Source organism: Hylobates moloch, unplaced genomic scaffold, assembly GCF_009828535.3.
Source record: "Hylobates moloch isolate HMO894 unplaced genomic scaffold, HMol_V3 SCAFFOLD_3, whole genome shotgun sequence".
NCBI lineage: Eukaryota > Metazoa > Chordata > Mammalia > Primates > Hylobatidae > Hylobates > Hylobates moloch.
Genome location: NW_026652278.1, coordinates 30,517,581 through 30,532,320, shown reverse-complemented (window position 1 = coordinate 30,532,320; position 14,740 = coordinate 30,517,581). Strand labels below are relative to the sequence as shown.

Here is a 14,740-nt window from a genome sequence, read left to right as displayed (position 1 = left end):
CGATCAGTTTGTTCACTTGTAAATCTGACTAAATCCAATTGTAATTATATTTAAAGTGTATTGACTTCCTTGACTGCCAATATGCAAATTGGCTTCCTCTGGAGATCTTAAGTATAGCCATTAAAAGATCATGTCATTTATTGTTAGTGACATGGGACCTAAATTTAGACTTGGAGAGCTTTTGCTTCTTTTATCACTAGTTCTATAGAACTCCCTCTTTGGAATTTTATTGATTCCTATTTATTGAATTATTATAATTTTATGTTAGTAGATCAGAAATTTAAAAACAAAAGCATATCAGATGCTTCATTTGCTGTCTCCTTGGTTAGTAAGGAGGCCGCAGCATCTCACAACTTCAGGGAAACATGAAGCATTGCATTCTGTGCTAACGGTGCCCCCTGGAGTTGTGCAACGCAGATGTCATGGCGAATGTAAGATGTTTGGCTTGAGTTTCTCATGACGGGGTCTCTGTTTTCTTCCTGCTGTTTGAGTGGCATTTTAGGACCCCACAGGCTCAGTTTGCCTTGTGCTTGCATTATTGGGTCTTCTCGACTACTCTGTGTCACTTTTTATTAGCACAGCTATATCATGTTGTTCTTAATTCCCTTCCGCTACATCCATTACATCGACTTTCTTCCTTAATGTCTGCCTAGTCCCATTTCACTTCATTGACATCAACATTGTCTGATAGCAAACAAGTCCATATTTTCGTCTGGCCATTACAGGTGTCCTTGTTGGCTTAATCATAATAAAAACAGTTATTACCATCAAAATACAAATGGTATCTGTCATTTAAAATTTGAGCCTAGAAGTGTGATAAGGTGGTTAAAAGATGCAAATGTGATAATCCACTACCATTCTGGGCTGGTTTACCAATTCAGAGAGAATATGCAAATAATGAACTTTAATTTGTGGAGCAGTGGAAGCAGGCAGAGGTAGAAATTTGATCCCAATTCTACCTTGTATAGATTATTTTAGTTGCTTAGTCCATCTCCCAGTGCAGACATGGTTTTTGTAATTTCAGCTGTGCTACTGCCCTGCCCTGAGCACTAGTGGTTATAGAAAGATGGGCAATCTAGGCTGTTCATAATAGCTTGCTTAGGATTCTGAATTTGAGGAGAGATGTATTTGTAAAGCCCTGTACTCTTAAAACAGGCCTGTTTAGATTCCCTTAGGACCAGAAAAGGAGGACAAGGGCTAGGTATTTAAATACCAGAACAGTTCAAACTGCCTGGTGTACAGCAAGATCTCTTACAGCTCGCAAGAAAGGGCCCTCTCGCAAGCCCTGATCGTGACAACAATTTATGCTTTATTTGATCTATATGCAGTTTATAAAGTTTATTTAGTCTATGCATATTTAAAAGTTTTAGTGTTTAATATCTGTGATTAAATATTTTGCCGACTGCTATATTTTCATTCTTCTTGTTGGAAGTAAAGAATCCATCAGTTTATCATCTTTTTAAGTTTTGGGTTTATTCTTCTATTCGTTTTCCCAGAGTCGCTTTTCTGCTTTCAGTCCTGACTTAATTTTTCCAATGCTCAGGTTAAGAAAGGTCCTATTTGAGCTCGGTTTTGAAAATTTATGTATTGAAAAGTTGTTTATTTGGGAGGCCCATGTGGATCACTTGAGGCCAGGAGTTCCAGACCAGCCTGAGCAATATAGCGAGACCCTGTCTCAACAAAAAATTTAAAAATTAGTTGGGCATGGTGGTGCACACCTATAGTCCTAGCTACTCAGGAGACTGAGGTGGGAGGATCACTTGAGCCCAGGAGTTCAAGGCTGCAGTGAGCTACGATCATGCCACTGCACTCCAGCCAGGGAGTGAGACCCTGTCTCAAAAAAGAAAAAAAAGTTGTTTACATTTTCCTTTTGATTGATCCCTTGACAAGGACTAAAGTCCCTGCAGTGAATGGTTAAGTGAGAAGGTGCATGGAGTCACTGTTCTCCAAAAGCCTGAGTGAAAGAGAGAGGTGTCATTGTTTTTCCTTTGTACTGTGCACAGGGAAGAAGTTTCAGAAAACGGGACTTTTCACCAGGAATTCAAAAGTTAAAAGAATGTGGCCCTGGGACAGATGCAGAAGTTTTAGCCTTGAAACAAGTGAACTTGAAGGAAAACTTAATTTTCAGTCTAAGAAGCCTAATTCACAGAAATAATTTCTCCTAGAGTAAGGCCCTTTCCAGCCAAATCTGTCGGTGCTATTGAGCTGGTATTTCAAGTATGTCCATCTGCATTTAAACGAGTTGCTCCAAGACAATCTGATTATACGGTAGTTACTTTGGTGAGAATAGCGCCTCAGTGGAATGGAAACTTCATTTTGAGTCTAATATTAGACCTTGCTTTGGAAAATTCCTTTTAAATGATCACAAGCTGGGAATAGCAAAAGAATTTAACTTTCGACAGACAGCATTCACCAAGAATTTTTAACTGCTTATGTTGGGTCCTTGGGAAAGCAGATGTGAGAAACCTACCGGACCAAGTGGATGAGATGAGAATTGACTTGACCTGATGCAGTGTTTATATCCATTGCTGATAAGTTTCCCTCCTCGTCTCCTCTGCTCAAAATATTTTCATTCTTTGAGTGTGAGCATGCTAGGGATGAAAATTGTAGGACGCCTAATTGTCTAACAATCTAAACTTCTAGGCTTGTAGACATGGCTGCCTAGAAGGGGGTCTGAGGCAGAGCAGAAGCTGACTTAGACTGCCAAGTTAAGAAAGGGCCAACAGATCCGCAGGACCAGAGCCAGTGTCTGCGTAAGTGCTGGGAACTTGATCAGATGCAGCCCTTAGAATATTTTTAATGTGGCTGGTTGTATCTGAGTGAACTTACCCAACTTAAAGTGTTAACTAAACTTTAAAGCTCTTGCACCCTGCCCGTCCCCGCCCACCACCACCAAGAAAACACTGTCATTAAACAAAAATTATACAAAAATTAGCTGATTGTGAAGTTTCCAGATAATGCCTACTTTGGCTTCATTTATGGATATGTTTTAGATACTTCACATGCTTTGGATTGGGGAAACCAATATTGTTGTTTGAGAGATGCTATTACTATTTTAAAAGATCTTTGAGATTGAAATGCATCTTTTTTACTTTTTTTTATAGAGATGAGTTCTTACTATGTTGCCCAGGCTGGTCCCAAACTCCTGGCCTCAAGCGATCCTCCTGCCTTGGCCTCCCAAAATGCTGGGATTACAGGCGTGAGCCGTTGTGCCTTGCCTGAGGTGCATCTTCTAATCACTGTGTACATTTAATAATATAGTGGGGTTTTTTCCCTCTAAACTGGTAATAAGTTGATGGTGCCTTAGAATTTAGGAAAAACATTAATAAAATAACGAGCATTACCACTTAGTGATCACCCAGCCGATTCCAGGCAGTGTCTTTGCTGGGTACCAGCATTATCTCCGATCTTCACAACAACCCTATTGCAGTAGCAATTATGAGGCTGGCTTTAAAGATAAGGAGACTGAAGCTCAGAAAAGTTATGTTTGCTCATGGTCTTCTGCTAGTAATGGCTAATGAGTGGCCTGCTGGAGTTCAAATCCAGAACTGTTCGACTCATGTTCTTCCCTTGCCATCCTGGTCTCAAGCAATCCATCCCCAAAAGCAGCAGTCTTTAACCTATTTATGCCTAGTGTTCCATTATTGGAACGCTAAGCTTGTGGGAGTTATTTATATTCTACTGCTCAAGGTCATCACCAAGCTCTGATTTTTCACAAAAACTTTGCAACCTGTGACATAAATGGGTTAAACTTTTTTTGGTCTCAGGACCCCTTGAAACTCTTAAAAGTGATTGAGGATCCTTTTATTTATGTGGGTTCTATCTTTTGATATTTACTGTATTTGAATTAAAACAGAGACCTTCAAAACACTGGTTGATTTAAAGGACAGTAATCCATTGCATGCTAATATAGTGTTACTAATAAAAATATTTTCTAAAACAAATGGTAGAAGAGTGCCATTGTTTTACTTTTTGCATGTCTAATCAAGCTAAAGGGAAGGCAGCTGGGTTCAGTCTTGTGCATTCAGTCTGTGCCGTATACTGTGTTAGTTGAACTATGTCAGGAGAATCTGGCCTCACACAGGTATGTATTTGGAAAAGGGAGGAGTATCAGCTTTTTTGGACAGTGATGGGTATTCTCCTTTGATATTATGTCAAAACTCCACACATAGTAATTTCTTAAAGGTTAGTTGCAATGTAGAATCTGAAACCATACCAGTAGACCTTTGGACTCTTATATTAACTTTGTTTGGTCCGAAATCTTTACAGAAGAATACTGAATAATATATGCAGGTACTCCCCCTTCCAAATAATATATGTAGATACTCCCATATTCCAGGAAGTAGAGCTTAACTCCCACCCTTGTATGGGTGGGCTAGACTTAGTGACTTGTTTTCAAATAATAGAAAGGGAAAAATGGGTAACTTTCTAATGGAGAAACCTGGGAAACACAGCCTTAACCGAGTGATGAAAAAGGTGAATGTCAGCAGTGATGTCATATAACCACTGATGTGATGTAACTAGAAAACCTATAACCCAGAATACTCATGGGTGAAACATCAGACAAGCTCAAATCGGGGGACATTCTGCAGGAGGCCTGACCAGTACCCTTCAATATTGTCAATGTCATAAAAAGCAAAGACCGAAAAACCGTCACAGACCAGAGGAGACTAAAGAGACATGACAACTAAATGTGGTGTAGTGCCCTGAACCAGGCAACAAAACAAAGAGGATGTTATAGAAATAATCAGCGAAATCCAAATAAAGTCTGGAGTTTACTTAATAGTAATGTACCAATGTCAATTTCTTAGTTTTGACAAATATATCATGGTAGTGTAAAATGTTAACAATGGGGGAAACCGGGTGAAGGGTTTATAGGAACTCTCTGTACTCTTTGCAACTTTTCTGTAAATCTAAAATTATTCCAAAGTAAGAATTTTTAAAAATCCATTGTTCTGTCTTATACACCAAATGGATTGTGTACTCTTGCATGATTTTGTAACATTGCCATAGTCACTTGGAAAATATTGGTTCACTGAGTTATACAGATCTTCAAAATGTTGACAGATTGCAATATTCAATATTTTTAACAATCATTTGTTAATATCACCAGGAATCTCATCAGAAAAGTCTTTAATTGTTGAGAAGCTATTATGCTCGTGGCTACAAGTCTCCCAAAATTTTAATTTTCTTTTTTTCTTTTTTTTTTTTTTTTTTGAGACAGAGTCTCACTTGTTGCCCAGGCTGGAGTGTAATGGCACGATCGTGGCTCACTGCAACCTCTACCTTCTGGGTTCAAGCCATTCTCCTGCCTCAGCCTCCTGAGTAGCTGGGATTACAGGCATGTGCCACCACACCTGGCTAATTTATTTTGTATTTTTAGTAGAGACAGGGTTTCACCGTGTTGGCCAGGTTGGTCTTGAACTCCTGACTTCAAGTGATCCGCCTCCCAAAGGGCTGGGATTACAAATGTGAGCCACTGCACTCAGCATTTTTTCTTTTTTTTTGAGTAGGAGTCTCACTCTGTTGCCCAGGCCTGGAGTGCAGTGGCACAATCTCAGCTCACTGCAACTTCCGCCTCCCAGATTCAACTGATTCTCCCACCTCAGCCTCCTGAGTAGCTGGAATCACAGACACACACCACCACATCCAGCTAATTTTTGTGTTTTTAGTAGAGATGGGGTTTTGCCATGTTCGCCAGGCTGGTCTCAAAGTCCTGACCTCAGGTGATCCACCCGCCTCAGCCTCCCAAAACGCTGGGATTACAGGCGTGAGCCACTGTGCCCAGCTGAAATTTTAACTTTCTGTTGAAAGCTCCAATTTTATCATTGGCCATTCGCACTGCCTATTGTTTTCCTTGATGCGACAGGTTCATTTTTGAAAAATGCCTGACAAATACCCAAGTCTATATAACCATAGTTTGTCTAGTAGTTGTCTTTGAAGTAAAAACATTCAACAACGAAAGTGGCCAGTCCAACTTGCAAGTCAATCACAAGAGTCTTTCCTCAGGACAGCTGCCATATTTCAGAATTCAACAGAAGTGTTTTATGGCAATTCCCATGTTGTCATACAGATTACCAAAAGACAAGTACTCGGGTCAGGATTTAATGAAATTAATGTTAACTGCTTCAGCAAGGACTTTTTTTTTTTTTTAAGACAGTGTCTTACTCTGTCGCTTAGGCCGGAGTGCAGTGGCTCGATCATAGCTCACTGCAGCCTCAAACTCCTGGATCCTCCCACCTCAGCCTCCCAGGAAGCTGGGACTATAGGCCTACATGTCCAGCTACTTTTTCTGTTTTTTTTTTTTGTAGAGACAGGATCTCACTGTGTTGCCTAGGCTGATCGTGAACCCCTGGGCTCAAGCAGTCTTCCCGCCTGGGCCTCCCAGAGCTCTTGGATTACAGGAGTGAGCCATCACTCCCAGCCAAGTACATTCTTAAGAGAAGCTACTTCCTTCCCTTTACTGCATGTGTGTTGTGACACAGAACAGTGATCACTAAGTGCAGCTTGCTCCCACTACGTTCATCTGTGCTAAGGTGCCTTTTCACCATCAGTTCAAATTTCAACACAGTGAAAACAGCCAATAGCATCTTAGTATTCTTATGAAAATAGTTGGGCCTCATGGACCTCCTATAAGGGTCTTGGGAATCCCTAGGGCACCATGGACCACACTTTGAGAACCACTCTCTTTAGGTGGCAGTTGCTGAAAGGTTATGCACCAAGAGACATTACCATTAGGAAGCAGAGAAAAATGGTGCAGTGCAATGTATGTGGAGGGTGACGCTCTTCTGGCATAACTTTCTGCCTTTTAATGGCTCATGAAGTTCTTCCATTTGTTTGTGATGTCTCAGTACCATTTTAAAACGCTAAAACAGAGATTTTGATAATTCGGCATCTGTTTGCTGGTGTTTTTTACCATATCACATATAACATGTCATTCAGGAAATTCAGAAAGTCACTTCCTAAACTTTTTCTTTTCTCTAAAGGTAAATCTCACCTGGCTATCGTGCAGCGGGTAAACAATGAGGGAGAAGGGGATCCGTTTTATGAAGTTCTGGGAATTGTCACCTTAGAAGATGTGATTGAAGAAATCATCAAATCTGAGATTCTAGATGAAACAGATTTATACAGTAAGTAGCATTGTTTGAGTGTATTTCCCGAAACCTTTGCTTTTCTGTTTGTGAGCCTTCTGACGTTTCTCCAGTTGCTGCCTCTGTTTATAATGACACATGATGTGTGTAGGCCATGCACAACCTGTCGGTATATTCCAGTCCCTTTATCAGAAGGAGCAGACCCTGTAATGTCAAGCAACAGCGTTCTTCTGAACAACCAGCTGCTTCTAACCACTGATGAGGGCATTACTTGCCCTAAACAGAAAACTACTGTTGGTTTTAAATTTTATTTTACATATGTAAAAAAATCTCTACTAAAATTTCATTTTATACAACTAGGTATGTTGTTTTCAGATAAACTTCTGTTTGTACTTTTCATAACTCAAGTACTCTCTAAAGTGAATGGGAGGCCGGGCGCGGTGGCTCACATGTGTAATCCCAGCACTTTAGGAGGCTGAGGCAGGCGAATCACTTGAGGTCAGGAGTTCGAGACCAGCCTGGCTAACATGGTGAAACCTTGTCTTTACTAAAGATACAAAATTAGCTGGGCGTAGTGGTAGTGGTGCATGCCTGTAAGTCCAGCTACTCTGGAGGCTAAGGCAGGAGAATCGCTTGAACCCAAGAGACAGAGGTTGCAGTGAGCCAAGATTGTGCCACTGTACTCCAGCCTGGTTAACAGAGTGAGAGTCCGTCTCAAAAAAAAAAAAAAAAGTGAATGGGATTTGTTAAACTGATAGATGACAACTGTTTATACTTTCTTGTTCCAGAACCCTTGGGTCAGGGGTGGAGGTGAGATTTGCAAGTGTAGCTTGCTGGGGCAGCGGGTCGGGGGTGTGGGAAGCAGGATAGGGTAGGATACACAGTAAGAATGTGTTTTTCCTGTTCTCGGCTTCTCTGCTTTCTCTTTTGGGGAAGGTGAAAGTGGGGAGTGGCTTGGATCAGGGCAGGGTGAGGTAAGTATGGATACCTTATTTGCCCAGGTGTAGACTTGATCCTGAACTGAGTGTTGAACTGAGTCCTGTCTCATTAAAGTGTAAAACATGATTGCTGGACTGTGGAACTTAAATCTTCTTTGGCCGCACCCTTAGCGATGCTCAAGGGTTCCATAAAGCCAGAGATGGCCTAGACCTGAGATGTTTGAGGGTCCCAGGGGTGGGATAGAGAAAGAGCATCTGGGCTCTGTGTATGCTGCCTGGTTTTAAAGCATGGCTTGGCGGAGGGGAAATGGACTGTCTGAGCTTCCCAACAAGCTGGTCATTCAGGATAAAGTCTGCTTTGCTCAAAGCAGGGTGCTTTTTATTCAGTCCTGCTAGAAGGAAACATCCCACATTTTAAAATTGAGAAAGTTTGGGAGGCTGAGGTGGGCAGATTACAAAGTCAAGAAATCAAAACCATCCTGGCCAACATGGTGAAACCCCGTCTCTACTAAAAATACAAAAATTAGCTGGGCGTGGTGGCACATGCCTGTAGTCTCAGCTACTTGGGAGGCTGAGGCAGGAGAATCACTTGAACCCGGGAGGCGGAGGTTGCAGTGAGCTGAGATTGCGTCACTGCACTCCAGCCTGGTGACAGAGCAAGTCTCTCTCTCCAAAATATGATGATAATAATTGAGAAAGTCACTGGGCATGGTGGCTCACCGCTGTAATCCCAGCACTTTGGGAGGCCGAGGCGGGTGGATCACTTGAGTTCGGGAGTTAGAGACCAGCCTGACCAACATGGCGAAACACCATCTCTACAAAAATACAAAAATTAGCTGGTCATGGTGGCATGCAGCTGTGATCCCAGCTACTCAGGAAGCTGAGGCAGGAGAATCGCTTGAACCCAGGAGGTGGAGGTTGCAGTGAGCCAAGATTACACCACTGCACTCCAGCCTGGGCAACAGAGTGAGACTCTCTCAAAATAAATAAATAAATAAAACTGAGAAAGTCTTCCCTGTACCTACAAAAGAAAAAATTTTATACTTAACTAATGACTGTTTTCTGAAAAGGTATCCTGTTTTATCCTCACATCTGAATAGCATTCTTAAAAAACACCCTTTCCCACATCCTTTCCTCACTTGGAGGGTCGTCAGAGGTCTCAGAGAATATTATTTGTATGTTTACATTCTTTTCATCCTTTCTCACAAATGACTGTTTAAAAACCAAGTGTGGCCAGGCGTGGTGGCTCATGCCTGTAATCCCAGCACTTTGGGAGGGCGAGGCAGGCAGATCACGAGGTCAAGAGATGGAGACCATCCTGGTCAACATGGTAAAACCCTGTCTCTACTAAAAAAAAAAAATACAAAAATTAGCTGGGCGTGGTGGCGTGCGCCTGCAGTCCCAGCTGCTTGGGAGGCTGAGGCAGGAGAATCACTTGAACCCGGGAGGCAGAGGTTGCAGTGAGCAGAGATCGTGCCACTGCACTCCAGCCTGGCGACAGAGCGAGAATCCATCTCAAAACAAACAAAAAAACAAAAAACAAAAAACCCAGTGTGTCTCTGTATTTCTGTTTCCCCAGGGATAGTACTTACCATTAGGAAGGCGATTTACCGTTTAGGAGATGCTATGTTTGCACTTCAGTTTTATACAAATGTTAGTTTAACTTCTCTTAAGCCTTGATTGGACTGATCTCCTACAGAAGTGTTGCCTAATGTTACTGGCTGAAGATGCTGGACTTGTGGTTTCAGGTTTTTTTTTTTTTTTTGTTTTTTTTTTTTTTTTAAGACTAAATCTTGCTCTATTGCCCAGGCTGGAGTACAGTGGCACGATCTCACCTCACTGCAACCTCCGCCTCCCAGGTTCAAGTGAGTCTCCTGCCTCAGCCTCCCGAGTAGCTGGGATTACAGGGCACCCACCATCACACCTGGTTAATTTTTGTATTTTTAGTAGAGACAAGGTTTCACCATGTTGGTCAGGCTGGTCTCGAACTCCTGACCTCAAGTGATCCACCTGCCTTGGCCTTCCAAAGTGCTGGGATTATAGGCATGAGTCACCGTGCCTGGCCAATTTCAGGTATATTCTTGATCTGGATAGAGATTGGGAGTGACAGCTGTTGCCTTTAGAAAATTATTTTTAAATTCTGTATTGATTTCTACTGTTTGGTTCTCAAAAGAATTGAGAGTTGCAGTCGCCTTCTCAGGAAAAGCCTAGTAATCAATCTGTTTTGCTTTATGCAAGAGACAATAATGCAGTGACTCAGTTCTTGGGAAGGAGCAAGCGATTGGGATCTTGTCTTTAAGCTCATTTTTTCTTGATCATTACTTTGTCCAGAAAAATACTTGAAAGATGGTTTTGCAGGAGGTACCTTCCAGGTCAGGAGCTGGCAAACCAAAGCCCATGAGTGCCTGCACTCTGCTTCTGGTGACCTGCAAGCTAAGAGTGTCTTTTCACATCTTAAAATTGTTGCAAGATGGCTAAGTATGGTGGCTCATGTCTGTAATCCCAGCACTTTGGTTTGGGAGGCTGAGGCAGGAGGATTGCTTGAGCCCAGGAGTTCAATACCAGCCTGGGTAACATAGTGAGACTCTGTCTCTGCAAAAAAACTTTTAAATTAGCTAGGCCTGGTGGCTCACACCTGCAGTCCCAGCTACTTGGGAGGCAGAGGTGAGAGGATCACTTGAGCCTTGGAGTTGAGGCTGCAGTGAGCTGCGATTGTGCTGCTGCACTCCAGCCTGGGCAATAGAGCAAGAGCCTATCTCAAGAAAAGAAAAGAAACCAAAAGAAGAACAATTACTTTGTGACATGCAAAAATTATATGCAATTCAAATTGCAGTGTTCATAAAGAAAGTTTGATTGGAAAACAGCCATGCTCCTTCATTTTTCTAAACAGCAGTGTGGAGACTATGTAGACCCACAGAGCCTAAAATACTAACTCTCTGGCCCTTTTCAGAGGAAGTTCGCAGACCTCTGTCCAGATCCCATTCGTATCTGCATGACCTTGAGGATCTTATGGTCTGGAGTAGCAGTGAAGCAAACATATTATTAAAACACTGCTCTGCGAAAGCATTCTTGTTTGTTTCTTAAGGGGGTTTTGTTTGTGTGTTGTCTTTCAGCAGAGGCAAGGGGCCTCTTACAGGCAGGGACACTCCTCCCTTGTGTGTACACAGTAGTGGTCCTTTGCTGGAGGATGGTGACATTGAGCAGCAGTGGACTGTGCACTCCAGGCTGCGCGCCCTGTTGCTGTGTGCTTCTGTGGGTCCTGTGAGAGGCTCTGTCAGCATTTGCCTGATGTTGTGCTCACAAGGGCCCCCTACAGACCTTCCTGAAGTACATTCACTAATCAGTCTGCCTGCAGTCACTCGCTGTGGACTGCTTGGTGCCCAGGCCGCCGTGCTGATTTGATGAGGATCTGGCTCTCCCTCCCTCCTTCCCTGTGGCATCTGTGCATAGAGCACCTGCATCTGGAAATACAGTCCAGCCCTTCCAATATATTTTGTCTTTTTCATTCAAAAAGAGCCCTCGTCTCATGGGATGCATTTCTTTTTTCTTTTTTTCTCTCTTTTCATTCCTCCCTTAGCTGACAACAGAACGAAAAAGAAAGTGGCTCACCGGGAACGAAAGCAAGATTTTTCTGCCTTTAAGCAGACAGACAGCGAGATGAAGGTTAAAATATCACCACAGCTCCTCCTGGCCATGCACCGTTTCCTAGCAACAGGCAAGTGCAGCTTATCACAGTTCGAGATCTCTACCAACCCTGGAGCGTGTTTCTCACCCACCACTGACTGGGGTGGGCTGGGGATGGACACTGGGAAATGGGGTGATAAGTAATGCCACTTTTGTGTTTTGTTTTTTTTTTTGTTTTTTTGTTTTGTTTTGTTTTTTTCTTTTTAAATTCTCTCCTCTCCTATGTTCAGTGTCGGCATGAACCCTCTGAGACATTTACCAGGGGTGGACCAGTAACTTAAAATTGGTCTGAAAGGTAAGGATGAATGTTAGTGCCACACTGCATGTGTACAGTAGGCCAGGCCATCTCCTTCCAGCTAGGTCCGTGGGAGAGCCAGCTGGCGGAGCAGGCTGATGGTGCCAGCCTGGCACCAGCTTGTTTGATGGACAATTGAGTCCAATCTCTCTTCAGCTTGTCCTGGAAGCACAGTTGGACATCAGTGGTAACACAGGGGCTGTGATTTGCAAAGAAAACTAGGTTTTCACAATTAAATCTTTATCTTTTATGAGTTTAATGAAATCAAATTCTAAGAACTTTGATATGGATTTCTTGATGGCCTCCTCAGATCAGATTAACTCGAGTCCATTTCAGGAGGCAAGTGTTCATGTTGTTTAAACCACCAACCCAGCCGGCACTGACTGCTCCAGAGAGGTCAAGTTTGAACGGACTTAAGATACTGACCAACCCTTCTCCCATCCCCAGATGCTCTCCAGGGTTGAGCTCTGGTGGCCAGGGGAAGTGTGAGAAAGTCTAAAGCATCCAGTGGCTTTAGAAGACATCGGTGTCCCTGATAGGCAGCCAGTGCCTTTCATCTGCATGCAGTAAACTTAAACCATGTTTAAAAGAAGGCTAGCCGCAACCACGTGATGGAATGCTGTTTAACTCTTTAAGGTCGTGTTCTCAGACACATGGAAATGCTCACAATATTTATCACATCAGAAAATATTTATAACTTAATACAAAGTGGGGAGAAACAGAATCTAAAGCTATGTGTACATTAAGATTAGGGTTGTGTTTTTGTGTGTACACACATGTATACACGAGCACACATGCCTGGGCATGGCACTGGAAAGAAATGCTCACTCGATTGCTCAGAATGGTAATCTGAGTGGTTGGCTTATAGATAATTTTTACTTTCTTCTTTCTTTTTCTGTATTTTCTAAAATTCCTATAATTACTATCTTATTACAAAAAAGTCAAGTTAATACAGAACTTACAGCTTTCATAAATACATAATTAGAAAATAAAAGAACAGACAATGTCTTTCACTTATTACTCTTTTTCTAATTTTGATAATATTGTTCCTCATCATTTAAGAACCACAAATTAAAACTAAACATCTAGGCCGGGCATGGTGGCTCATTGCCTGTAATCTCAGCTCTTGGGGAGGCCAAGGCAGGCTGATTGCTTGAGACCAGTCTGGCCAACATGATGAAACTCTTATCTCCACTAAAAATACAAAAATTAGCCAGGCATGGTGGTGGGTGCCTGTAGTCCCAGTTACTTGGGAGGCTGAGGCAGAAGAATCACTTGAACCCGGGAGGTGGCGGTTGCAGTGAGCCGAGATTGCGTCACTGCACTCCAGCCTGGGTGACAGTGAGACTCCTTCTCAAAAAAAAAAAAAAAAAAAGTTAAAAGAAAACTAAAACTAAATCTCCTACTCTGCTTCTGAGATATCATAGAGTCCAGTTGTAGGATAGCACCCTTCAGTCAGTAATTTTTGTTTTTGTTATTTAAAATAAAATTGCTGTCTTTATGAATACTTTTGAACATTACTTTTTTAAAAAAATTAGCATGTTGATGTGTGCACATGCCCTGCTCTTATTTCCAGTCTCAACCCTCTTTGTTCCCCACATTCCTTGGGGTAGTTGAGTGGGAGAGGGAGATGTGGGGCACCTGTGTGTGTGCGCTGGCACTAACCGCACCCGATGCTCCTGACCTTGGCTTCTTCCTTTGGCTGTTGGTCGACAGTCAGACTGTTATGGCTTGTTGAGGGGCATCCCGCGCACTCAAGGAGCCCGCTTGCGGTTGATTTTCGTTTCTGTCAGTCAAATTAGTGTACTTTTATGAGGACTGAAGTCAATGATGGGTTGAAAAGGAAAGAAGTAAAAGGAACAAATGTGAGAATTCAGCACTTTCTAATTTCTCCCAGGTAATCTGTCCCCAGTGGATCACCAAACGGAAGCCTCGTCCATTCAAATGCTATCACTTTGACTCCAAGTATTCTTATCTAAACACCTCAATTACTATTAATAGTATAATTTTTCTCTCTCCGTTTGAAATGTAATATCAAGTTGTGTTTATATCTATAGAAGTAGAAGCATTTAGCCCATCCCAGATGTCAGAGAAGATCCTTCTAAGGCTGCTAAAGCACCCCAATGTCATCCAGGAACTGAAGTATGATGAGAAGAACAAGAAAGCCCCCGAATACTACCTCTACCAGCGCAACAAGCCAGTAGACTACTTCGTTCTCATTCTGCAGGTCAGAAGAATTATTCAATAGTGGTTTGCTCTCACTGAGTATCCGTCTTTCAGTTTGGTGTAAGTGAATGGGTGTCACCGTGTACATACTGAACCCTTTCTATAGGGGGTAGCCTTAGACATGGGAGAATTTTATCTTCCTGTTTTCATATCTGTAAAGTAATTCTAATATAAAGCAATGCCAATAGTTACTTTAATTTTCAATACTAAAAGGTACTTAGTAGGCTGGGTGCAATGGCACATACCTGTAATTCCTCTACTTTGAGAGGCCAAGGTGGGAGGATTGCTTGGGGCCAGAAGTTCAAGACCAGCCTGGGCAACATGGCGAGACCTCCATCTCTACAAAAAATTTAAAAATGAGCTGGATGTGGTGGCATGCACCTGTGGTCCCAGCTACTTGGGAGGCTAAGACAGGGGGCGGGGCAGGGATTGCTTGAGCCCAGGAGGTTGCCATGTTTGCACCACTGCGCTCCAGCCTGGATGACAGCAAAACCCTGTCTCAAAAA

The 14,740-nt window shown here is 42.5% G+C and overlaps 1 protein-coding gene across 4 annotated transcripts in view; it reads left to right on the top strand.

Annotated features, from left to right (window-relative positions):
* Positions 1-14,740, top strand: part of CNNM2 (cyclin and CBS domain divalent metal cation transport mediator 2) — a 172,646-nt gene that overhangs the window by 133,029 nt on the left and 24,877 nt on the right. For all 4 annotated transcript variants that reach the window (XR_009212715.1, XM_032178703.2, XM_032178724.2 and 1 more), the window contains exons 2-4: positions 6,987-7,130; positions 11,607-11,744; positions 14,066-14,235. Coding sequence is in view for 3 of the 4 variants with exons in the window: in XM_032178703.2 (XP_032034594.1) it covers positions 6,987-7,130; positions 11,607-11,744; positions 14,066-14,235 (452 nt within the window). In the remaining variant the exon portion in view is untranslated. The remainder of the gene's footprint in view (positions 1-6,986; positions 7,131-11,606; positions 11,745-14,065; positions 14,236-14,740) is intronic.